At 52.0% G+C, this 25,209-nt stretch overlaps 1 protein-coding gene across 2 annotated transcripts; it reads left to right on the top strand.

Moving 5' to 3' along the window:
• KANK4 (KN motif and ankyrin repeat domains 4) lies at nucleotides 1-24,652 on the top strand. 2 transcript variants are annotated; one of them, XM_075508891.1, is made up of 11 exons: nucleotides 1-140; nucleotides 9,943-10,054; nucleotides 12,291-12,373; nucleotides 13,799-15,751; nucleotides 16,710-16,821; nucleotides 18,237-18,467; nucleotides 19,065-19,152; nucleotides 19,556-19,775; nucleotides 21,293-21,435; nucleotides 22,527-22,652; nucleotides 23,532-24,652. In XM_075508891.1, exons 3-11 carry the CDS (start codon nucleotides 12,358-12,360, stop codon nucleotides 23,631-23,633), a joined length of 2,991 nt encoding a protein of 996 aa, XP_075365006.1. In that variant the 5' UTR covers nucleotides 1-140; nucleotides 9,943-10,054; nucleotides 12,291-12,357; the 3' UTR covers nucleotides 23,634-24,652. The 2 variants fall into 2 exon arrangements, with proteins under 2 accessions (XP_075365006.1, XP_075365005.1); XM_075508890.1 differs by having other exon boundaries at nucleotides 22,452-22,652.
• Nucleotides 24,653-25,209: the final 557 nt, after the last annotated feature.

Here is a 25,209-nt window from a genome sequence, read left to right as displayed (position 1 = left end):
CAGCCGCTCCTTCTGCCTCCGCTGCAGACCCTCCCGCTGCCCCGGGCCCCCGCCCCGCCCCGCCCCGCCGCGTCTCCGGGCCCCGCCCGCAGGAGGCAGCGGGGCCGCCGGCAGCGCCCGCCGCGCTCCGCCGCTCCCAGGTACGGCCGCGCCGCGCGGGGGGCACCGGGGCCGGGGCGGGGGGACCCGGGAGGGGGCAGCGGGTCCCAGCAAGCGGGGGGCCGGGGGACCGGGGGACCGCCGCCGCGCCGTCGGGGCTGGCTCCGTCGGGGCGCCGCAGGGAGGGGCTGGCGGGATGCGCCGGGGGTGCTCGGGGGGTGCCTCGGCGTGCTCGGAGGTGGTTTTGCGGGTGCGGTGGAGGATGCGCCGGGGGTGTCTCGGAGGGTGTTGCGGGGTTGTGCTGGAGGATGCTCGGGGGGGATGCTTTAAAAGTGCTCGGGGTGCTGCGGGGGTGCTCGGGGCACGGCCGGGAGCGCTCGGCAGGGTGCTCCTGGGGGTGCTCCGGAGTGTGCTGGGGGTGCTCGGGGCTGTCTGCTGAACCGCCCGGGCCGGGAGCGCTTCCTCCGGGGGTGGGACGGAGGCACAGAGCGTGGCGGGGCAGCGGGGAGAGGGCAGGAAGGCTCCGAGCCCTGACAGCACCCCCGGATGTCACCCTGTGAGGGCTGGGAAGGGCCCCCAGGCCCCGGCCAGTGCGGTGGATGGAGGTCACCAGGGTCCCAGAGCAGCCAGAGCTGCATTTAGCCTCAAAGCCCGACCGTAAAACCCTCCCCAGCCGTGAAGATGTGGTTCAGACAAGCCCCAGCCCAGGCTCCACGGCCGAGCGCGGTTGCCGGTGCCTGCCTCCAGCCTCTCCCCGTGTCCTTGCCGGCTTTCCAGCCATCCGGACACAGAAACTCTTGGCACCGTAACTCATTTCTGTCTCTAGCAAGGTTCACGCTCCGGTTCCCTGAGCCACGTGTCCCATGGGGCTTGGCCACAGGTCTGGTCCGGCTGCAGAGCGGGGCCAGGCTGAGCTCCGGGTTTCTGCATCCTTGCGGGGGCCGAGAGAGGGGCTGCTCCAGCAGCGCATTTGGCAGCGAGCGGAGGGACGGGCAATGCCTCTCCCTCGCAAGCAGCATCGCCTTTCCTCGGCAGCGGCAGCTGCCAGGGCATTTCTGAGCAGCCCAACTCTGCCGGGACCAGGCGTGCCCCGTGCAAGCACTTTCGTCAGCTCCCGGCGTTTGGCTTGTGATTTCTCGCAGGCCTAAGGCAAAGACGTGCCGGGCTCTGACTCTGCTCTGGGAGAAATCAGAGTGAGTGTGAACAGGGAACTGCCGCGCCGGGGTAGACCATCGCCTGAGATCTGTGTAGGAGAGGCTGGGTGGTCCATGAGAAGATCCCTGATGTGCCTGGAGGATGCATTAGGTGATGGCAGAAAGCGGGTTGAATAATCTCAACTGCAAGTCCAAGTAAATTCAGGGCAGAGGAAGTCATGGTCTGGATGCTCTGGGTACAACGTTCACCTCCCAGAGACGGAAGCGGGACTGTACTGTACAGGGTTATCTCATTTTCCTCACAGCTATGGGATGCGACACCGCTGGGAAGGGTTTCCTTTGTCCAGAAGCTAAAGCAGACATTAAGTATTTCAGCTGCGTGGCCCAAATGAAGGCGGTGAGCACCCAAAGACATTGCACGTGCAGGGTAAGGATAGCGGCCGCAGCGAAGGGCAGAGAGAAGGGTAAAACATATCAGCATTTGTCTTCATACCTGTTTCGAGGTCTTCCTGGTGTTTTGCATTTGATTTGGGATGGACTAAATGGAAAAAGCTGATCTCTTAATGATTCCCAAAATGGTAAATGAGAGGAGGGAGCCCATAACCTCGGGTTTATGATTGGTTATTTGTCGCTTCGACTGTAATATTTCAAAAATAAATATATCTGCTGAAATGACAGCCAGCCTGATGAACAGCGACCTGGCCAGGGAATCTGTGATTGAGGAGGGATCAGTTAATGGATTTGTTAAAATAATCCTGAAACTGAAAGATAAGATGGGGGGGAGCCTGTTGCTGCTGTGGGCGCTGTCAGTCTCTTGGTGCAGTTTCCAAACCACTTGTGAATAGGAGAACCAGGGCCACGTTCGGCTCCTTTCCGCAAAGTCCAGTTGTGGAGGAGGTTTGTCTCCCAGGTGCAGAAATCATCCCCCTCGTGCAGTGCTGGGGCTGTCCCATTCCTGCAGAAGCCATCGAATTTGGTGTCACAGTCTCCCTTCATCCTCACCTAACCGAAATAACCCACCACATATTTATTTGCCGCCGAGCAGGAGTGTGACGTTGCTTCCCATCAAACAGCTTCTGCGTCCCTTGGCGTGAACGCGTTTCGGGAGGGAGAGGTTTGGTCTCAAAACATCCTTCGCATCAGGAGCAGTTTTGAGATTCTGTGAGATGGCCGGCGTTAGAGGAATACAAGCTCATTCAGAAGCTCGTTGCTGATTCAGGTCCCTCCCCCTGCGGTTTTACAGCCGCCAAATATTCTGAAAGTCGCATTTTTATCACTCAGTGTTATGCATCAAATCTTGGGTCTTTTCAAGGAAGCTTTGGGAGCAGCACCAGGGATGAACGTGGCCTCACTTGTTAGAGAAAAAAATAAATACGGTAAATTATTGTATTTTCCATTTGGTGCCCTGTACGATGGGGTTACACGACTCTGCCTTGCTCAAGAGCAGTGGGATGCAGATTTTGGTCAATAAAGCCCTGACCCCAGCTCAGGGTGCGAAGGAGCCCGTGACTGAGGGCAGAAATCCCCGACCGTGCACATTTGCATGCTGCCAGTGCTAGGGGAGAGCAGTGGGGAGGAACCAGCTGCAGAGAGCTCCTTCTTCAGCCTTATTTATTTTAGACCTTGGTGGAATTCACGTTTCCGGCACTGTGCCTCGGGAAGCCTCGAGTCTTGCACATCCCAGGGTTTAAACAGCACATGAAAAAGCAGTTATTGTCATTATTATGATAATATACTGCCAAAGTGGACAATTTGGTGGAGTGAGAAACGTGAAATATGGTGAACCACCCCCCCGGCACGCGGTGGCTCCCGTCTTCCAAATGTGATTATCTTCAGTTCATCATTGCAGCCAGTTCCTCTGCCCATTATGGATGAATGCAAGTCTTGGCGCAAGCGAGAAAGCCGAAAACACACCAGTAATGTGCAGCTTGAGCTTGGGAAAAAAACTGGAGGAAAGCTTCCGTTTCCTAAATCCTCCCCATAACCCGGGTGCAAGGGTGGGAAATGCGGCTGCTGGCTGCGGCACTCCTGGCATCCACGTGGAAATGACTGGCAGAGGAGGAAGGCGGCACATCCATCCCCTCTGTGGTCCCGATCAACACGGAGAGTGGTTTCAGGTGGCCTGAAAAATAAATATTCCTGTTCAAAGAGGTTTTTAAACCTGTCATGAATGTGATCAATTCGAGTCTTGTTGGCTCAGGCCAGAAATCGATATAAAATGGCCCCATGTCTCCAGGGGGGACTGCAGTGGTTGTGCAGGGAAGAAGAGAAAAATAGGCATGCAGAGAATAGGGCTTTCCTAAAAACACCTGAAAGTCCTGCCTGTGTTGATGGCGAGACCTTTAGCGGGGTGAGACAGGACAGACACCAGATCGCCGGTCGGCTTTCACAACCACAAATGCACTTTTTGGAGATTTCTCAGGCTGGTGGGTTTAGGAAGCCCTGTTTGTGTGTCAGGGTGGGTTTCTCAAACTCCAGTGTTTCATCTCTCAGTAAGGACCAAGGGGATCGGACACGGCACAACACCCTTCCTTCCCGGTGCTGCCCCATCCATCTCATGTCTCAGCAAGCAGCTGAGCAAGAGCACGGTGGAAGAGCCTTTCCCAGCAAGCAGGAGCACCTTGGTTTGATGGTTCCCCTCCACACCCAGCTTCCAAAACCACCCAAAGGGTCCTGTTTTTCCTTAGGAAATGGAGACATTTCCAGCCCAGCTTGGGCCAAGGCTCAGGCTCTTGAGTGGGATGTGCGCATGAGCCCCAAGGATGCACCAAGCCCTGGCCAAGCCAAGGACAACCCCATTGTCATAAAGTTGCTGCCAGCTTCTTTGACCACATGGAAGTTATTCACTATCACGGCAGCAAAACTTGACCTGTCCCAAGGTCAAGGAGATGGAAGACAGCAGCTTGGAAGAGACCAGAAGCCAAAGGAGAGCTTCATTGGTTTCCCCTCCAAACTTGTGGGATTGAGACGAAAAGAGTAAACATTAGCAATGAGGCACTTCAGATTTTTGTCTGCCTTCTAGAGCACAAGTCTTATGAGGAGCGGCTGAGGGAGCTGGGGTTGTTTAGCCTGGAGAAAAGGAGGCTGAGGGGAGACCTCATCGCTCTCTACAACTGCCTGAAAGGAGGGTGTAGAGAGGTGGGGTCGGTCTCTTCTCCCAGGTAACAAGTGATAGGACAAGAGGAAATGGCCTCAAGTTGCGCCAGGGGAGGTTTAGACTGGATATTAGGAAATTTTTCTTCACTGAAAGGGTTATCAAGCATTGGAACAGGCTGCCCAGGGAAGGGGTTGAGTCCCCATCCCTGGAGGTATCTAAAGGACGTTTGGATGAGGTGCTTAGGGACATGGTGTAGTGGTGGGCTTGGTAGTGTTAGGTTTACGGTTGGACTCTATCTTAAAGGTCTTTTCCAACCTCTACGGTTCTGTGATTCTGGCTGTGGAGGGCTTTTGATTCACGGCTTCAGGTGTTTTTTCTGATCGCCTGGCTCTGGGAAAGGAGACTAGCGAAAATGCCACAGTTTTCATGGCATGGGATAAAATGAGAATCGAGCAAAGCTTTTGTAAGACTGTGGGTGGAATGAGCTGAAGGTCAGTTGGAAAAGAGGTTATCAGAGGAAGGGATGAATGTGATCGTTTTCCCCTCCCGGTGAGCCATAAAAGAGGGTGAGAGTTTGGATATCTGATACCTCCAGGTCTCGTCCTGACCCGTCTCTAATGGAAATGCTGGCAGGAAGCTCACAACGTTTATTAAACAGCAATAAGCAGCTTTAATAAAATCAGTATCCGCACAACTTTATTACTGCCATTTGAAAAGATGCCTGAAATGGCTGTTTAAGTACTGCCAGCCGCCGAGGGTTGCACGCTTACACTGAAAGCGATCGTCTTCTTTATTAAGTGGCGCTGGGTTAATTATTCAGATTTCTCGCCAGCCGGCTGCTCTCTCAAACACCAGTGAGGCTCTGCACACCTCCAGGATGTTTTTCCATGCGAGCAGTCCCTGGCTCCAGCCCTATCCAGCCCCCTCCGCTGCGTCATGTACGGAATTTTGCAGAGAGGGTGATGGCTGGCGGCGGGTGGGAGGCCAGCCTCGACCTCTCCATCGGTGCAGCCACGAGCTGATGGGTTGCAGAGGGAGCTTGTCCCTCTTGAGCACTCACAAACTGCTTCCAGCTCCCAGCTCTCCTCTTGAGAAGCCCCAGACAGGCAGCAGCCGAGGGAGCTTCAGCCTGGGGTGCGATAAAATGCTGGGGCCGGCGCTGCAGGGTACCTGTTGCCATAAGCCACGTGCCGAAGCTGTCCGCTGGTCCCGGGATGGAGGGTGAATTTTAAGCAGGCATCTGGACTATGTGGCGTTTTGCTTTCAGAGGAGTTTAAAGATTTATGTCCCTTTTCTTGTCATACTTTTTTACTTGCCGCCTCCGCCACCTCCGCTGTTCCCATACAGCGACTGGTTTTGCACCCCAGATCTCGTCCTGCTCCACTTCGGCACATGCAGTTGGGTGACACCAGTGCAGAGGGAAGCCTGCCCAGCAAGTGCAGCGCCGAGCCGTGCGTGGGGGCACGCTGGGCTGGGACAGATCCAGCTTGCCAGCTCGCCTTTCTGGATGCTGATGGCTTTCTAGCAGCCAGCTTCCTGGGGCTCAGGCATCATCTGGTCTCCCCACTTTAATTTGGGTCTGCTCAGCTGTCTTCTGCCCCCTGACAGGCAGCCCAGCCCAGCCCAGCCCAGCCCAGCCCAGCGTGTGCCCACACCCGCTCCGGTCCCAGTGCCATTCCCAAGGGATGCCGTGGGGCACAGGGCCGCTGGCACCCACGGTTCCACGATGCCAAATGCACCCAGGAAGGCTGGTGGGCTCCCGGGATGCAGATCTCTTACAGCGGGAACCCTGCTTGCTCTCACTTTGGAAAACCTCGTGACAACTTCTTGCAATGCAAACCAGGACTTTAAACTGCTTTCATTTACTTATTTATTTATCTAATCCCACAAAGTTTTCAAACTTCTTTTTTGCTCCTGGAAGGAAACTCCTTCCCATGCCTGTGCCAGCCGGCAGCTGATCGCAGCCCACCGCCACACAACGGAGATCCCACCCGTGTGGATGTCCCCAGCAGGCTGGAAATGGGTTATTTTTCTTCCTTTGCAGTGAAAACAGAATTGAAAAATACGTACAACAAATATTCCCCGAGAGGCTATATTTATTCCTGGTATGTCCACTTGCAGTAATAGCTCGGCTGGTTGTTGTGCAATCCAGCAGACCGCCTGGATGGAGCAGGTTTGGGTGTAACCCTTTGGGTACCGAGGGTGAGCTCCGTCCGTGGGTCCGTGCGGGTCCGTGCGGCAGAGGGGAGTGGGGGGCAGCGGGTGAAGCCCAAACCTGCCCTCCTGCAGCATTTCTGCCTTGGCAGAGGAAGGAAGGCAGCCGCTTTGCCCACCGGCCCTGCGAGCATCCAAGAAGGCAGCGGTGGCCGTGGCGGGGACAGGCAGGGACCGACGGGATGGCTTTTGAGCCGTTTCGTGGCTGTCTGTTTCCTATCATCCATGGGAGCAGCCTGCAAAGCAAAATCCCCCCTGGAAGCTGTAGGGCGTAATGTAAAGCAGCGGCAATTTTAGGCTGTGACCTCGGTCCTCGTGCTTGCGGGACGATCTCGGGCTGTGCCCAGGTGAAACCCTTCCCCATTTCCTACCCTGTGCCGGCCCTGTTGGGCGAAGCTATCAGAAGCCAGTCGTAGCTCCATCAAGCGCCAGCCCATATTTAATTAATTTGCATGTTTTGACCCCATCCATTCATAGTTCCTGATTAAAAGCTTATTTAGGGGGACACAGACTTGAAGACCTTCTTCAGGCCCACAGGGATTACATCTGGGAAAAACTGTAGGTCTTATGTGTATAATAGCAATAAGGAAATGCTCCAAATAAAAGCTTCCTGCTAGGTCTTTCCAGTGGGAAAACAAAACAATTCTTTCAGGCTTACTTTAAAATCAGCACCATATAGAAATACATATATGTTTCCATCGTGTTGCTTTGTCTAGAGAACATAAGCAACAGAATACGCTCAGAAAAGATGCGCAAGCGTAACTAAACCAGAAGAATTTGACAGAAAAATAAGCCAGCATGCTCTTAAGTTCGTTTTCAACCCTGAGCACAGTAATTGCCTGTGAAAGCAGAGAGCTGTCGACATGGAGTCATGGCCCTGTGTGGTGTGGGATGCTGGAGCCGTGTGGGAAAGGCAGCATTTAATGGGAAAGGCGGCATTTAACCGGCTGCTGAAATGGGGGGGTTATTTTTCATTCCTCGGGTAAGAAGTTAACCCATCCGTGCCTTGGGGAGCACTAGCGAGGACAAACTGCTGCTGTTTCTCTACATGTCCAGGCTGTTTCGCTTCCTGCAAAGGCAAAACTTTTCTGCTTTTCTTCAAACTTCATCTGTTAAAGTTCCGTTTAGTAGTTGCACGAGCGCAGTGAGCCTGCAGGAGTGCCAGCAGCTCTGTTCTGCAGACAGTGACAAAATGTGGGTTTTTTCCCTGCTAACGTGAGCGTTTTGGTTGTGCTGCTTGTTAAGCGATGGGGAAGGTGCCGGTGCTGCTCCATGATGCGAGTCCGTGGTGAAAACCCCTGACAGAGCCCCCGGGTGCCAGTGGGATGCCTCCGCTTTTCAGGATTTTCTTTCCCGGCCCTGGAAGAGGTTCACGGCGGGGCTGCGGGGAGCCAGGCAGTGTCTGAACCCCTCTGCCTTTGCGAGTGTGAAGTTGTTGCAAGTTCAGTGCCGGGGCTGAGGTTTTTTTACCCTGTTGCCAGCCTGGGGGTGCAGCAATCCGGGATGTCCGACAGGAATGCCGGTGCAGGGGCTTGGGGTGGTCGTTCTGCCCATCACCGAGCCGCGTGCCATGAATACCCTGCCCAAAATCACACCGTGTCTGCTCTGCGAGCTGTCCCCTGCCTCGCCTGCCTGCAGGTTGAAGTTTGCATTGATAACCCCACTGCAAAAGGCTGGAGCATTTTATTTGGAGAGTCCCACCGGCACCCACAGGAGCCCGGGGGCTGCCCGTCCCTCCTCGCAGCAGCCGGGGCATGGCACGGCACGGCGGGTCAGGCATCCTCCGCCTTCGCCGCGGATACGCGCGGCCGCGTTCCCACCGTCACCCCATCCTGTTCAGCATCTCCTGGGGACGGCGGATGGATGGGAGCGACGTGAGGAGCTGGAGCGGCGGGGAGAAGGGTAAAGGGCCAAGGGGCCGTTTCTGCTCCGCGCGTGGGAACGGGGCTTCGGCAGGATTAATTACGGACGTTGAGACCTTCTGCGGCTTCTACTAAAGATGCTGCCTTTTAATCGCGGCAGCCGCTTGCGTTTCCTTGGGAGAGGCGCTCAGCAGAATAACTAATGCGTTCAGCCTGGGAGGGTGCAGCATGCGGAGGGCGAGCTCCGGCTGCAGCCTGCAGCATCGGGTATAATAAGGATGGTATCGTTAATAATTGACTGTCTTTTCAATAATCTTTCCTGATAAGGGAGGCAGCCCGGTGACAGCGCAGGCAGTGCTTAGTGTTTTGTGTTTTACGGAAAAGTTATCTATGCTACAGAAAGTAACTCATTTTATACAGCGGGCTTGAACTGTCCTCGGAAAGGTCACATGATAGTGATGGGCTGCTTTATTAGAAAATTAATCCCTCTTTTGGGCTTCTTGTTTTAAACTTGTATTTGCTTTCTGAGCAAGGTCACTGCTCAGCTGACCAACTTTTTAACAACTGGAAAAGGCACGTTTGCTGCTCCAAACCCTTTGCTGCCGGCTCTCGGCATGGAAAAGATGCCTGGGAAGGAGGCAAGCGCTTCTGCTCCCCAGTGGGTTTGTAGGTGGGAGCATGAGAAGGTAACACGACAAGATGCTTTTCTAACGCTAGTTTTTCCTTTCACCATGAAGTGCTAAAGCCGTTGCTGCAGTGCAGAACATGACAGGCAGAGCTCAAAAAAATGTTGTGTTATAGCTAATGAGACTGTGCTAACGTGCTGCTCAGCAGGGATGAATTATCTTCTTATTTATAGGCACAGGGTTAAATGTTTCCCATTTAAAATTCCTAGCAAGATGCTGTCAGAGAATGAAATTCATATATATTTGTCTTTGTGGTTCAGTTAATTTGTTCTTTAAATCTTCTGGGGTGTAATGCTGCTCTCCTTTCTGCTGGCTGGGGTGGATGGGGGAGCGGGCGGTTGCTTACATTGCCTGGCAAATGGGGCAGAGTAAAAGAGGGGTTAAATGTGACTGTAAAGAGCCAGTGTTTGCGACAGGGCTAGTTAAAAAGACAGTACATTGTCCTTGCAAATGGGCTGCCCCAGGGAATGAAACCACTTCACTCTGTGCTGTTGCCTTCTCATATGTTTGCCGCCTTGATTTCCATTTCTGTACGTATTTATTCCTGCCTTGAGAAAAGCAATGTAATTTCATTCAAGGTAAAAATCAGCAATGCTGCGCATGTGGCGATGTCACCTGCCTGGAGAGGAAAATAGGTATTCTTCAATTTTATGCAATAGGGGAAAACTCAACAAATACAAAAACCTGACAGAGGGTCCGCGTAACAGGTATTTGCAGGATGGAGACCCACCTGAAAGCACTGCCCTGCCCCGAACTGTGGGCCGGACCCTGGGCATACGAGTACGCTTCTTCCAGCCGATTACTTCATTTTTTAATCTCATTTTTAATAGGGACAGGCATCGGAGAGCAGCTGTGGGGTCCAAGGAGCCGCGGTTTTGGCTGAAAGCCATCCGCCCTGCGCCTGAGCTGCCCCAGGGGGAACTGGAGAACATCAGCAAGCTGGTAGGGTACATTCAGCATCCTTTTATGAGCCGATTTTGAAGGAGATTGGTCAAAAGAGAAAAGTTGTAGTATCAATTTGGGCTGCAGAGTTGGGACCCAGCCAGCTTATAAATGAACCGATTAGATGTAATTATCTAGATATTAAAAAGCATCCTATTCACTGGTGTCCCGTCTCCCCCCCCCGCTTCCAAATAAATGACCTGGAAGAGTGAAGTGTAGCTGGTCAGACTGTAGCTGGGATCTGTGAGTGCTCCGTAATTGACTGTAATCGGAAAATTTAAAAAAAAAAAATTGAGAAAGAGGTTAGTGTTAGTTTTGGCATGGGCTGTTTATTGGCAGGAGGAGACAGAAGAAATTGCCATTTATTGAAGAAGTGCCGTTAATTGGAGAGCACGTCAGGAGGCCACTGGTCAAGGTGTTTCAGAAGCTCGCATAGCGTTGGGTGGGCATCAGCATTGCTGTCCGGCTGCACGAGCGTTGAGGAGGTACCAACCCTGGAGGAGCTTTTGAGAGTTTTGATGTTCTCCTTGGGTTGGGACCCTCCCAACTTTCCATCAGGGCTATAAATTGACAATAACCTTATCTACCTGAATGACAGAACTAATTGTTTCTTTAAAAGGTTTTGATCTTTCAAAGTATCCATCCTACAATGACAATACAGCAGGATTTGGCTTCGTTTTTCTCCTGGTCTTTGTTGTAGTTAAACCACGTCATTTCAGTGCTTCTAGAAGAAAATAACAACAGCACCTCTATACTCTATATATCCTTATCTGTACTGCATATCCAGTTATCTTGCCATTGCCATAAGAAGAAAGATGAGTTACACAATGCAAAAATAATTAAATGAGAAAAAGAGAATTTAGAAGCTGCAGAGTGGAGAAGACCAACAAGACAGACCTTCTCCTGAGACAGTGAATGAGCCAGAGGTATCGAGAGATGCTTCTGCCGGTGGATGCTGCAGAAAAGAAAATAGAAAGGTGAACAAGACCGGTGCTGGATAAATACAGTGCCAGGCAAAGCAAGGGTAAAGGTTGGTGGAGCCCGTTCACAGGGACCTCTGGAAGCGTGGTCAAGTGCTAAAGCCCTCACTTAGGCCAAATACTACAAGCAGAAAATGAGTTCAGACTCTGATGGTTTGCTCAAGGAGATGAATGTGAGCTGGGGCTGGGTCGGTGCAGGCTTTGTGTCCTACCCCTGAAAGTCTTTATTAGCTCAAGGATGCGCTGGAGAAGTAGGGATGGACTTCCAAGCTGCTGTGAGACCAGGAACCAATTATATACTTCAAGGAAAATGCTAAAAAAGCAATCTACCTTCCAAGAAACCCCCACTTTTCCCCCCGTAGCAGGAATTAAAAGACAGACCTGCTCACTCTGAGCTATGTTGTCCTTTTCATGCGAGTCAGGAAGCCTCCTACAGTGATGTCCAACTGCCTCCACCTCCTTCGCCCTTGCCTGCCTCCTCCCTGTGTCTTTCTAAAGGGCACGGAGCAGAGGAGCTTCACTCAGGACCTTTCTTGGTTGTTCCCAGCCTTAATCTTGTCTTACACTCCAGGAGGGTCTCGCCCACATCAGCACGATGGGAAGGAGCTGGAGGGCAATGCAGACCAGGCTGGATCTGAAGTTCATGATGTAGGCTGTGGCAGATCTCCACCTGAAGATCTTCCCTGATATGAAAGCAATCTGTGTTTTAGTGCAATTTGGTGAAGGTTCTTTATAACAGTATGGACGTGCTCTCAAATAACGGCTTTCATTTGAACAAGATTTAACATAAATTTTGAATCTTTTGGTTGTTATGCATTTAAAAAAAAAAGTGACAAAGCAGTTATTTCTGTGTAGAGTTTATATCCCTTGCTGTTTTCAGAGATGCTGTATTGTGTTGGATATATCCAGCTTGCAGGAGTCCATGAAGAGTCCCTGTGCCATCTATCTCAAGCCCAACAGAAATTCTCCTAAACACTCTCCTTTCTCCTTTGCAGTCAAAACCATCTGTAATGCAGGGGGTGTTTTATAAGAACCAGCTACCTGGGATGTGTCTATGAAGCACTCCTTGTGGCCGCTGGAAGAGGAGCTATTGATTTAAGCAGCTTGAAAGTGCTTAGCAGGCACAGTCAGGCTGCAGAATATGGCAAATAAGAGGAGGGGTGGCCTGTGAAGAGGTGTAAGGCTTTAAGGAGAGATTAAGTTCAGATGATTGAGCTTTTTTTTAAAATTAAAAGTATCTGTTTCTTTTTTTCAAGGGTGAAGCGACTCATCTGCCCTAGCTTGTCAGAGGATGTTTAACTGACAGTCCGATTAGACCACACCATGGAGAAGACAGATGGTATGGAGGCTATGGGGATGTTTGTTTGCTCATTTGTTTCTTGAAAAAAAAACCCCAACCAAGCCCTGAAGTAATTTCCTTACCAGAAATACTGTAAATAACCTGTTTTCTATCAATACGTGCTGGGGCCAGGACGTGAGAAATGCATCATTCATGTATTATGCAGACTTCCTAAACCGCAGCAAAAACATGGTCACAGCTCTCAGTTCAGCACATATTTGTCCTCCTGTCCTTTGCAGGCAGGATAGATCTCTGCTCCCACCGGCTGGGCTTTGCTCTTGTGCCGTGTTACCCTGCGTGACATTTTCCCTCTGTCGTTCCTCTGGCTTTCACGTGCTTCCCATCAGAAATGCGGCTGCGTCTCGGTGATGCTCTGTGATGAGCGGCACCGAAAGCTGTGCCAAATTCTGCCAGTCCCCGGGCAGCTGCTGCACCAGGATGGAGACAAGAGGGAGCAGCCATGAAACCTGGTTTCTCCTGGTCGAGCTGCTCCTCCTCATCCTCACAGAGCACAGCTTGTTTGCTCAGAGGTGCAAAGCACCTCAAACCACAGTGATTTCAGGGACGTGCCACATAAAGAAAAATGAGCAATGATGCAGGGGTTTAACTATTTAGACCCTCAAGGCCAAAATTTGGGGGCTGCGAATGTTTGCAGGCTGGATCGGACTGTATTAAGTTGTATTAAACCAGGAGCCTGGGGCTGTGCTGCTGGAGCCGGACCGTTTGCCTGCGATGGGTGGGTGGGCAAACACCGTCACGCATTTCATGGCGATTTTCCTCAATTAAAAGCTGTGCTTGGTGCCGTGCAGCCGGTCACCTTGGGAGGCACGTGTTTTGCATGGATGCGGCTGTGTAAAGCAGCCTTGGCTGGCGCTGTCTGGGTCCAGCCTCTGCCTGGTGCTGCATTCATCATTTTCAAGGAATAATTTGTGACCTGGTGTTTGCTGATGAAACGATGCAATGATTTTCCTGCTTGGCGTGCACGGCACTACTTATGCTGCTGAAAAGTTCAAACCAAACCAAAAGCCTTGAAAAATGTAATTGTCACAGATTGGTTCCACCTTTGTTTTTTGAGCTGGATTTATTACACATTGGGCAGCTTTTTATACTTACACAGACACGTAGCTCTGCCTGCAAAACCTGCTGTTTGCTTAATTGCCAATTAGAGCCATGATTTCAGCAAATTTTCGGCTTCCTCAGTGCAACAATTACCTGATTCATCTCTGGAAAACTGGATCGGACCTTTGCATGTGTTGCTGCGTCTCTGCGCAGCTTCACCACGAGCCTCCGCAAGGACGAGCTGCAGCCCCCACCTGCCTGAAACTGAGATGAAAAAACATTTTTCCCCTGCTCTAAACTTATTTTTTGTTAATTTTTTTGGTTGTCTCCAAAATTCAATCATCTCTTTTCTCTGGGTTGTTTCAGCAAATGGGCAGCCACCCAAACCCGACGGGGAGCGGGAGCAGCCCCGCAGCCTCCCCTACTCCGTGGAGACGCCGTATGGCTTTCACTTGGACCTGGACTTCCTGAAGTATGTGGATGACATTGAGAAAGGGAACACCATCAGAAGGGTTCACATCCACCGGAAAGCCAAGCAGCCAAAATTCAGCACCCTGCCCCGAAACTTCAGCCTGCCCGAGAATGGCTCCCGTGTATGCATGTCCACTCCCAGCAAGAGCTGGACGGCGACCTGCTCCTTCCCCCAGCGAAAGGCATCCCTGGGGGCGGAGGAAACCCCCCGTCCCCTCCTGCCCAACGAGCTCACCCTTCCTGTGGCCGATGAGCCGAGTTACCGGAGAAAAGCCCTTTTGGCGGAGACGCGGCGGCAGGCGGAGCTGGGGCGGCAGGAGGGCGAGCTCCGTGGGCGGCCGCAGCTACTGCGAGCCTCCAGCATGCCCGCTGCCCTGCTGCCTGGCCAGCCCCCACCCGGGGATGGGAGGGTGCCCTCGCCCCTCCGGCCACCTCTCCAGCAGTGCCATGAGCAGAGCGGCTCCGAAAGCACGTTTCGCCCCGCGCTGCGTTCGCCTGGCTCCGACGGCATCGTGTTAAATCTCCCCCGGGAGATGAGCTTGGAGCAAGGTGTCTCCTTGGGGCAGAAGGAGCATCTGGGTGGAGGCAGCCCAGGGCTGGTGCAGATGCAGCCCGCGTGGCAGAGCCAGCATCCCGCGGCACTGCAGGTGGTGATGGAGAGCGGAGGCGAGGAGGGCGATGCTGCTGACACCAGTGGTCGCTCCGCCTTGGCCGGGGGTGAGCCGACCTCACCGGGTGCCCTCCAGCTCGCAGAGGAGAACACAAACCCTGGGGAAAGGGAGTTAAGTGTAAGTGCAGTCACTCCAAACGTGCTGAAGAAAGGTGAGGAGGGGAGTGTCCGGGAGGGAGAGAACAAGGAGAGCTGTGGTCCTCAGCCTTGTGAGGCAGGAGAGCCCGGCGGGGTTGCCGCACTGAAGCAGCAGATTGCTGCTCTGGAGGAGCAGCTGAGCAAGAAGAAGGAAGAGCTTGAGCAGATCAGGGCAGTGCTGGAGCAGCAGGCTCATGAGATCAAGGAGAAGGAGAAGAGCATTCAGTTACTGGCCAGCTCCAAAGCTCAGCTGGAAGAGAAGCTGTGCCGGGAAAACACCAAAGAGGCCAAGCTGCCGTCCAGGCAGAGCAGTGGGACTTTGCAGTGCTACGATGCTGCGGTGAACACCGACCTCTCCCAGGGAACCGGGGCCAAGCAAGCCCATGATAAAGGCATCAACGTAAATATCCCGATCTCTACCAAATCCATAGGATGCAGCGTCCGCAGAGCAGACAACATGAACGTGCAGGCGATGGAGCTGGGTGCTTGGAGAGATCAGGGACTGGCAGACGCTTGCACTGGTGCCGGTGGAGAGGGACCTGGACGTTTTGGTGAAGCCGACATCGAGGCTGCCCTTCAGGCACCATGCTTCACCCATCTGAAGATTGATGAGCACCTCAGCGATGACAATCAAAATCACAGGAATAACTACGATACCCAGAGTCTCGCTGCTCACGCGGTGACTGCAGAAAGCTATCGAGGAACAAGAATTGGCTCAAACACAGGAGGAAACAAGGCAGGCTTTGGCGAAGATAAACCTCGAGATGGGCTGGAAGAGAAAGGTCCTCCTGACCACGAGGATCTCCCTGCTGTTGACCCCATCGGCCAATACGTAAAAAAAATCCAGGAGCTTTTGCAGGAGCAGTGGCTGTGTTTGGAGCACGGCTACCCCGAGTTAGCGAGTGCTATTAAACAGCCGGCCTCCAAGCTCAGCTCCATTCAGAACCAATTAGTTAATTCCTTAAACTCGTTGCTGTCTGCCTACTCTACACAAGGGCCCGCGGATAAGGAGAATTCGAACACACACTATCAACAGTTGGGTAAATAATATTGGCATAGGTTTTGACATGTCCGGGCCGAATCTCTTGCCATTTATTCAAGTGTTGAGCAGGGGTGATGCAGTGGAGTTCGGTGGTATAATTAGTATCAGTCAGATCAGAAATAACCCCTCCTAAACATGTATGAGAAAGCTTATGATGTGCAGAGATTTGCCTATGTGATCTTAAATAACAAAAAGCAAACCAACCCATGTAGGAGCTGATAAAGCTGTGTCTCAGCTATACGCAGGATCAGCTTCCAAAAGTGGCCGTACTTGTGGCTATTCCATCAAATAACCATTTTTCTTAATTGGATTGGACATCTCAATTTGGAAGGATATGAGACTCTTGCTCATCTGGGGTAAATCAGCATGAAGTTCACCAGAACCAAACCCAATGCAAGCTAACTAGGCAACTGGGCTGGGAAAAGACCTGTCCCCACTCACAGCCGTTCATCTAAAATCATTTTAGCTTATATGAAGATAAGAATCCAAAACCGAAGGCTGCCTGTTCACTGTCGGGGGGGTACAAATAGATAAGTGACCTATTACTTATAAGCAATACATGTGAGACTATTCAAACTCCGATGGAAAGACTCATCCATGTAGTATTATAGGAGACGTATATAGGAGATTTCCGATACATTAGTATGGAAAAAAATAGAAAACATTACAAAAGTAAAACCTACTTATATTCATAGGACACATATATAATTCCCAGTCACTTCCTTTATATTCCCAGTCACTTGGAGATGTTTGAGACCCGGATTTTAAAGGTGGCAAGGCAGGTTCAGATCGTGGCCAGGTGCATCAGTTGTTTTGCAAGACATAAAAAGCATCTCCTAAGATGAACTAAGATGCTTACGGTTGTGATTTGTAGTTCGCTGCTAGAGGTTGGGAATAATAATTGATAATTATGGCACATCTGCTTAATTAATATCTATTATTTTGTATTTTGCTAGAAATCTCTCCAACCACAAGTCTTAAATCTATCATGAAAAAGAAAGGTTATGGTTTCCATGCAGGAGGCAATGGGACCAAAAAGAATCTTCAGTTTGTTGGGGTAAATGGTGGGTAAGCATCTGTTCAGAAGATAAAACTGCCTTTTAACATGTGATATCCTCTGTATCGCTGAAGAAGTCATTCTTTTTTTCCCCTCTTTTCCCCTCCAAACCTCTTGATTAAAAGGCCATTTGAAATGGACCCTCTTTTTCTCCCTTCTTTAATCCAGCACTGATAACCTGTAAGTAACCCTGTAGAAAAGATGTTGGTGTTTCCAGCGCAGCCAGGGACACCCTGGGGACTGACACTCTCTGCACTCCCATCTTTTGGGGCTTCGTCCAAAACCCAGCTGGGTCCATGGGAAGATTCCCACTAACTTTGGTGGGTTTTGGAGGAGGTCAGCATTGCCTGGGTGGACACGCTGCCACTAACCTGCCTCCACGCTCCAGCGACAGCCAACAAAAGTTGGTTCAGGGACTGAGAAAAGGCTAGTTCAGTAAATAAGGAATTACCTTGGGGTGAAGGAAACCTGTATTTTAGGTTGTGCTCCAACACCCAGTTCCCTGTGTATCCAATATCTAACACTCTTTGGCCTTTGAGCTAACTAGATGATAGCACAACGTGCGCTGTAGATGCATCTCTAAGAGCAGCACTGGCACGTCTTCTACAGAGGAGTATGTGTGCTGGCACGAAGAGGGCAGGACGCATTTCACTGTCCCTTTGGTGTGCAAACAGCTACGTGTGCAAGTTTGGATGCTGGTTTCTGCTGACATATGCTTCTCTGACTTCCCAGCTTGATGGCTGCTGCTGTTGGGTTCATCAGGTGTTCCTCACTCTTGTTGTGTAGAGCTTCTTCTACCAACAGTCGCTGAAATGGGTACGACTTGTAGCGAATAGAGGAATCCCAACTAGTTTGAGAAAAGTTTTGGGATCCCGCAGAGTGAAATGTTCTGTCTCCTGGAAGATGTTATTGTTATTAATACTTTTGGACAACCAGAAGAGAGGGCTCTCTAGCAGGGCTGCTGAAATGGTGGGCTCAGATCCGTGCTGGAGCTGCAAGCACAGTTTTTGTCTAGCGGTCCTCAAGGCTGCTGATGTGCCGCCTGTCCCACCTTGCCACAGGGTCCGTGTTTCTGACGGCTCCCCGTCAGCATGCCGGCAGCTCCCAGCAGGGCGGTGGCACGCAGCCCTTGCCTGGCCACGCTGAGGCTTGCACGATGGACATCCCTCCAAACCGACTAAGTAGTCCCTGAAGTAACCTTGCCTGCTGCTAATTAACTGCTTCTGTCATGCTCCTTCTGGCTTAAGAAGCCCCCCAGAAAAAGACTAACCCCAAATTTGGCTGTGGCTCTAACCTTTTAACTTGCGTATCACTCCGGGCTTCATCCAAGGCCCATTGGAGTCAGCGGGTGTCTTCAATGAGTCTTGGTCAGGCCCTGTGGTGGCAGATGGGGAAGGAGTGAATAACATGTGGTGTCCTCAAATAGCTACGAAACGACTTCAAGCGAAGACACAAGTTGCGAAGACAGCCCATCGGACGGGGACGCGGAGAGCGAGACGGAGAGAAGAGCTGATGATTTGGAGCCCACACAGGCGAAAGCTGGAGGTGAAAGCAAGGAGGCTTTGTCGGGGACCTCCTTGCAGGAGAGACGTGAGGACGATGACCTGCAGGAGCCATCGGCAGAAGCAGCACCTTGCACTCAGCCCAAGGCTGACAGGTAACCAGAAAACCAGACAGCGATCGTGCTTTCCATCACGTTTCTGCAGCCACAGGACGCGCGGCGCTGCATTCAGTCGCTCCTGCAGGGCTGGGGTCATGCTTCATCTGCTCAGTGGAAACGCAGCCACTGACCTCTGTAGCCACGGGAGAAGGCTTTAAAGAGCTAAATATTTTTTGAGTTAGTACAGAATCTAATGGGGATTGATTCAGGCCCTATGCTTGACTGTGGAAAAGGCAGAGTGAGTCATATTGGTGAGAATTAGCTCATTTCTCCCCTCATGTAAAGTTTTTCAGTAAAGTTCTTTGCAGATTCAGGAATAAGATTCCCCCCCCACCCCCCCTTTAAGGCTTCTTGTACCAGATGAAGTTGACCATACAGATCTGGGACTCTGGACTTAAACACTTATTTAAGTGCTTAACTGGGTAACTAAAAATCTCTGTCAAGTGATTTTAGGGGACAACTTGTGTCCATATAGTTAAGCATTTGCATAAGTGTTGAACCTATTCTGACCTAAACTGCATGTTCTCCTTCCTGCTTCAGTACCTCCTGCAAGTTCTGTCTCATGATGGATTTACAAAAGTATTTTCCCCTCAGATGCAAACCGTCTGAAGATTTCCTTGCCGACTGCCAGCTACTCAGCAAGCACCTCTCAGAAATCAGGACCACAAGCGACAAGCATCTGGTACAGATAATTTTAAATCCCATTTCAGACGCGGTTCCTGCTCTCTGTTGCGTTTAATGGATAAGATTATCCTGACGGCGTATTGCAGGCTGTGCCCTACCGTGCCATGGACAGCTTTGTGAGGAGAGGGGGACGAGATGATCTCTGAGTCAGTTTTAGAATAGCCAAAAAGAAAGGAAAAGGGGGAAAAAAAGATGAAGGCTTTCTCTGCTTACTCATTCAAGTTACCACAGGAAATTCCTTTCCCCCTTAAGTTGTAGCAGTAATCCCAAAACCACAAGCTAAATACCGGCTGGGCGATGGCAGAGCACAGGAGGAAGCGGCGTGGGGCAAGGAGCCGGGGCAGTGACCAGTTTGCAGGATGACTACCCCAGGAGTAACGGTGAGACCTTGGTGTTTTCAGCGGCACGTCCTGAGCACCGTCTGCCAGGAGTGGTTCCGGGTGTCAAGCCGCAAGTCTTCCAGCCCAGAGGTGGTCGCAGCGTATCTCAAGGCCCTGGGGTCCATCCAGCCCCAGCTCCTAGCGATGGTGGTGAACCTGGCCGACAGGAACGGCAACACGGCTCTTCACTACAGCGTTTCCCACTCCAACTTCCCGATTGCAAAGCTCCTGCTAGACACAGGTAGGAACAGCCATGCTGCTCAGCCATGGCTTTTGTTGGGTATGGGTGTGGAAGTTACTTTATGTCGCTCTTGCCAATGGGGCATGGTCCCATAGGGGATGACCATGGCTGGCAGAGCTAGGTAACGGGGATCCATCAACAGTCCCAGACACGACAGTGAATGAGGTCCAGGGTCCTCTCAGGGAGTTCAGTCAGGAGCAAAAGGAGATGGGACAGAGGTAGGGTTGGGGAGCAACTACAACCTACGTGCAAGGGAGCCATGCAGTAGACAAGCATGGGGCCAAGGTCCATCTGGGAGATAAATGTGGGGCCAAGGTCCACCCCAGATACAAGCATGGAGCCAAGGTCCATGCAAGAGACAAGTGTAGGGCCAAGGTCCATCCAAGATACAAGCATGGGGCCAAGGTCCACCCAGGAGACATGGTTGATCTGAAAGACCAGCAACTCCTCCCATATCTTGGCCCTGGTCCCATGGGTGTGGGCAGGGGTCCCAGCTGAGGCTCCTCAGGGACATGAAGGCTCATTAGTGCCATCAGGGCCCTGACACATCTTGAGGGCTTTGCAGTCTGACTTTGGAGAGGGCTCAGGGTCCCCCTGGCCAAGGGGTGTCTCTCATGGCCCCAGTCCAGGTGGGATGGGGTGGCTCCCCAGCTTCTTGTAGAAGCAAATGCCACATCATGGCTTGGAGCTGGAGGAGCAGACCCCTGAGAGCGTAACAAACCCCACAGCGCTGCAGAAAAACTCCATTTTAAACTATTGAACTTTCAGCTCACGTTGCAAAGAAAGAAAAAATCTCAGCTGAGCTTGTACGGGGGGAAAAGTGCACCCGCGCTCAGCAAGAATAAAGGCACTTTGGCCTTTTCTCATGGGCCAGACAATCTGTTAAATGTTAGGGAAATGGCAGATTATCATACACAACTATAACCCGATTGTTGCCGGACGCGCAGGGAGCCGCAGCGGTTTGTCCCCTCCTGCCGCTGAGTGCCCAAGGGCGGCCGGGTCCCCGGGGCAAGGCTGGACCTCAGCCCCAGCCCAGCAGACGTGGTTCATTCCTCACGGTGGCGTTGGAAATAGGCTCTTTGAGGTGAAAAGTGAGTGAAACGGGGCCAGGATGGATTTACACTGCCCGTTGAGTGACGGTCGTCTTTCTGCTGCTCCCTTGCTGCAGGAGTCGCAGCAAACAGGCCACAGCTCCACCACTGCCTTGTGCTCAAGGCATTAATTATCCCCCCCTTTTTTTCTTGGTTATGGTCTTCAAAGTTAATCGAGTTGACCTCAGCAATTCTAATTAACTGTAGCAATGCGTAGCACCAAATATCCTTTAATGCTGTGCTCACCAGACTAGATATTTAACACAGATACATCTCGATCCTGTATAATTATGGAAACTCCTGGTTCTGGGAATATAAGATGCTGTGTGGTTTATAATTCCCTCTTTGCTTCTTGTTTGCTCGTCTCTCCCCATCTGATTCATTGTGGGGCCGAATCCTTCCCCTGCACGGTGCCTCGCCCGCCAGGCGTGTGCCGCCTGGACCTGCAGAACCGCGCCGGCTACACGGCGGTGATGCTCACCCCGCTGGCGGCTGCCGAGACGGGCGAGGACATGGACGTGGTGATGAAGCTGCTGAAGGAGGGGGACGTCAACCTGCGAGCCGCCCAGGTGCGTCCCCGTAGTTCTGCTGTTTCTTTGAAAAGCGAGTGTGGCCCCGCGTGGGATCGTGCCCATTTATTTGGCAAAGGCACCTGCAAAGCGACGGCTGCTGAGCTCGTAGCGTCCTATTTACGGCCATCACTGCGTGATGCCAGTTCAGGCTGTGGCATCATCGTGTCCCCGCAGAGGTCTCGGGTGGAGGGGGGGATATAATTTGAGTTCCTTACACTGCATGTGCAGGGCCAGGCTGAGACTCAGCGGTTGATGTTGGGTTGGAGTTGCTGTTTCCCCAAAGTTACAAAAGCAGTCTCAGCTAAATTGCAGCATGGCCACCCAACAGCTCCCTGTGAAGGGACACGAGAGCTGGGTAAAATGAAAAGGCAAAAGAAAGGCTGAAAATTCTGCAAAACAGTTTTTCTGAGCTAAAAAATTAGAAGTGATACCAGGGAGGAGCGGTGCGGGGTGGACCCCGGGGTACAGGATCCCCAGGTTTGCTGGCGAGCAGTCACGTCATCGGAGTCACACATTTCGGTCTCGGAGATGGCGGTGCCCTCATCCAGCTCTTCTTCCAAATAGCTGTAAAAGTTAGTCCAGACCTAAGTTAAACTGCACGGGAGGGTTAGGGGGACCCGCCTTGGGGGCAGCTGGGAGCCGGGCGGTTTGGCCGTGCTGCTGTGAAGACCCTCCACGGGGCCGTGGTGGCAGTGAGCAGGTATCTCCGCAATACCCGCTGAAGAGCCCCAGTGTTATTTAATAATAATATGCAGTAATATGCAATAATGTGCAATACGCAATAATAATATCAATTATTATGATATACATACTGTGCAATAATAATATGCAGTCTCATGATATATAGGCAATAACATTCATTATTATTATTATGTATATTATTGTTGTATGTACGTTGTATGTATGATATATGTATGTATGTTATTATTATTATTATGTATAACAGTCTGAGTGAGCAGGACTGTAGGAGGCCGTGGGTGAGGGGTGTTCAGCCTTTCCCTGTGCGGTTGCAGGGGGGCCAGACCGCCCTGATGCTGGGGGTCAGCCACGAGCGGGACGACATGGTGCGAGCCCTCCTCTCCTGCCAGGCCGACGTCAACCTGCAGGACGAGGAGGGGACGACGGCCCTGATGGTGGCCTGCCGGCAGGGCAACGCCGACATCGTCAGGCTCCTCTTGGCCCAGCCCGGCTGCCAGGTCGCGCTGACGGACAAGGTGAGGCTCCGGCGCCGCGCTTGGTCCCGTACACAACCTCACGTCCACCAGGCGGGGAGAGCTCACTCGGGGTCGTGCTTTACAGGCAGCAGTCCCTGAGTGGTGGTTTTAAGTGAAGAAGTACAATTTTGGTCCACTTTCTAATCAGGGGACTGCTTTTAGGAGAGCACCCCTGGTTTGGCTGCTTGTTGTGCAGGGGGTGGGGTGGCTGTGGCAGCATCCTGCACCCCAGCTGTAGCCCGAGCAGGAGCACGAGAGGGAAGAGCCCAACCTGGTGTAAACCTAAAAAAAAAAGATGCAATCCTCGACATGTGGAATCAGCAGAGCTTCAGCGCCAAGAAATTAGCAGCAATTAACTATCCCCTGAGAACGGATGCCTGTCCGGGGGAACACGTGGGACGGGGCTGGGCTGGGAGCAGCACGGCTGGCCGGTGGAAATCTCCTCCTGCACGGGCTCACGGCGATGGGCCACATGGCTGCATTTATAGTTATGCAACTATTTTCTAATTAAACTACAATTTTGTCTAAGACATGTGGGATGGCACCGGGACCAGGAGAAGGCACGGCCAGGACGCGTTTTGTGCGGTTGAGGTTAAACCCCAAAACACCATGGGGAGGTTTGCAGGACGGTGGCTCATTTTAAGGGAGGAACTGCAAGGAAGGAGGTTTTGCGGGTAAATAGCTGGGTGCGAAGCTGCCCTGGCCAACCGCTCGCTGGGGAAAAACTCATCAGCGGGCGGATTGCGAACAGCCTCTCTTAGCAGCGATGGGGCCAAGACGTGGAGGTGGTTGAGGATGGAGCTGGGTGGATTACGGGGGTGGCCGGGGCGAGGTGCAGGGATGCGGGTGGTAACGTCTTCGCCTCCTCCCTCCCCACAGGGCGGTAACTCGGCCCTGTCGCTGGCCCAGCACGCTGCCCGCGGGGACATCGCAGCGCTCCTGCAAGCCCACGCCGAGCAGAGCCCGTCCCTCTCTGCGTGACCGAGTGGGAAGAAGAAACCGGGACGGGGAGCGGGGAACAAACAGCTCCGTCTTGTAACGGCCCTGCTGCCCGCCTCGGCAGCCGGGGCCAATATTGGAGGTTTCCATACGTACGGGGGATGAACCCTGTCAGTCATCTGCATATGTTCCCCATGTCTAATTCTCCTCATTAAGCCTGCTTACACTGCCCTAATCTATGCCCATTGCCACAAATTACTCCAAGCTCTCCAATACACTCCTCCCGGTATAGATTTGGCAGGGGAGCGACCGAAACGAAGGAGAAAAGCACATTAGAAAAGCAATACTTAGTATTTTGTAACCTTCCATTATGGTTGTCCTTTTAATCGACTGCTTAACTGTATCTCATTTAACTTGTAAGTTTGTGTCCTAATATTTATTATTAGTTCTTCTGTATGTAGTGGCAGGCAGTGATTATTCAGTATATGTAACAACAAACACAAGCTGGATGGATTATGTAAAGTATAAAATCCTATTTATGTTTGCTTAAGTGGGTCTGATGTAAGAATTAAAAATTAATGCTCTAGCAAAATATTTGAGTATACCAGACCCAAACACACAGACATTGTTTTGCCTGTATTCGGAATTACCATATGGCTCTTATTTTTTCTAATTATGTTTGAGCTAACGGGGAAGCGTAGCCCATTGACATGCACGGTGCATCAGCACGTGCGATGCTCGGGCACAGCAGGGCGGATCGGGTTATCCCGAGCACGGCACGAGACGATCACAGCAGATTCCCCTTCCAGGGTGCGTTAATGTTGTCCAAGAGTTTCGTGGAGGGACTTTGCTGAGAGCTGCCTTTTGGGCACAAGTTTGCTCTCTGCTTTCCCTCGTGCTCAACGTTCAGATGCCCAAACTACTCCCGTGCAAAGCCATGCCGTGGTTTCATTGCCAGAGTCGGCCGGTGCCAGGGCCTCCCCCCATGGGGCATCCGCAGGGTCGGTCCAGCATCACCTCAAGTCGTACCTAGGGCAGGGTTTTTCTCTTAAATCCCTCTGCCGCTGACAAAAAGAGAGGGAGGGCTCAGGCCCTACTTTTCCAAACATCTTTACACTGTCATTAAGTCGCTGTGTACCGGGAAATGCCATTTCGTGAGGCCGTGCTGCATTTCCGTAGGCTTTGGTGGACCTGGATGCCATCACCAGTTGAGCTGGTGCGTAGTACAGCACCGTGAAGCCAGACCTACTTGCCATCACTAAAAGCAAATCTCCCTAGTTAGCTAATGACTTTTCTTTTCTTGTTATTAAGCAGAAGTTAATCCTGGACTACTTTGGTTGCTTGTCAGTCAATTCACATCGTGATGAAGCCTCTCCTGAGCTGCCTTTTCCCCTTCCCTCGTATTTGCAATACGCGGCACAGCCGTGGCCGAGTCCCTGTCCTCACACCGGTAACGCTCCCACTGCCTGCAGGGAGGGGAAGCCAGAGCCCACCCTCTGTTTTCCACTGAAATCTGCCGTCTGCTCCGTTTCTTTCCTTTCTTCACGTTTTCAGTCGGAAGCATTCGTCATCTCAAATGTCTATCTGCCTTTTTTTTTTTAAACTCAAAATGCAGTTA

The sequence above is a fragment of the Mycteria americana genome, chromosome 7 (genome assembly GCF_035582795.1).
Source record: "Mycteria americana isolate JAX WOST 10 ecotype Jacksonville Zoo and Gardens chromosome 7, USCA_MyAme_1.0, whole genome shotgun sequence".
In the NCBI taxonomy this organism is placed as follows: domain Eukaryota; kingdom Metazoa; phylum Chordata; class Aves; order Ciconiiformes; family Ciconiidae; genus Mycteria; species Mycteria americana.
This window is presented reverse-complemented; position numbering and strand designations above follow the sequence as displayed.

What these genes read in the sequence shown, in the direction of transcription:
- KANK4 (XM_075508890.1), top strand. An exon ending in CCACAAGCGACAAGCATCTG is followed by an intron (nt 19,153 to 19,555) that starts GTACAGATAATT and finishes TGGTGTTTTCAG; the next exon opens with CGGCACGTCCTGAGCACCGT. An exon ending in AGGTCGCGCTGACGGACAAG is followed by an intron (nt 22,653 to 23,531) that starts GTGAGGCTCCGG and finishes CCCTCCCCACAG; the next exon opens with GGCGGTAACTCGGCCCTGTC.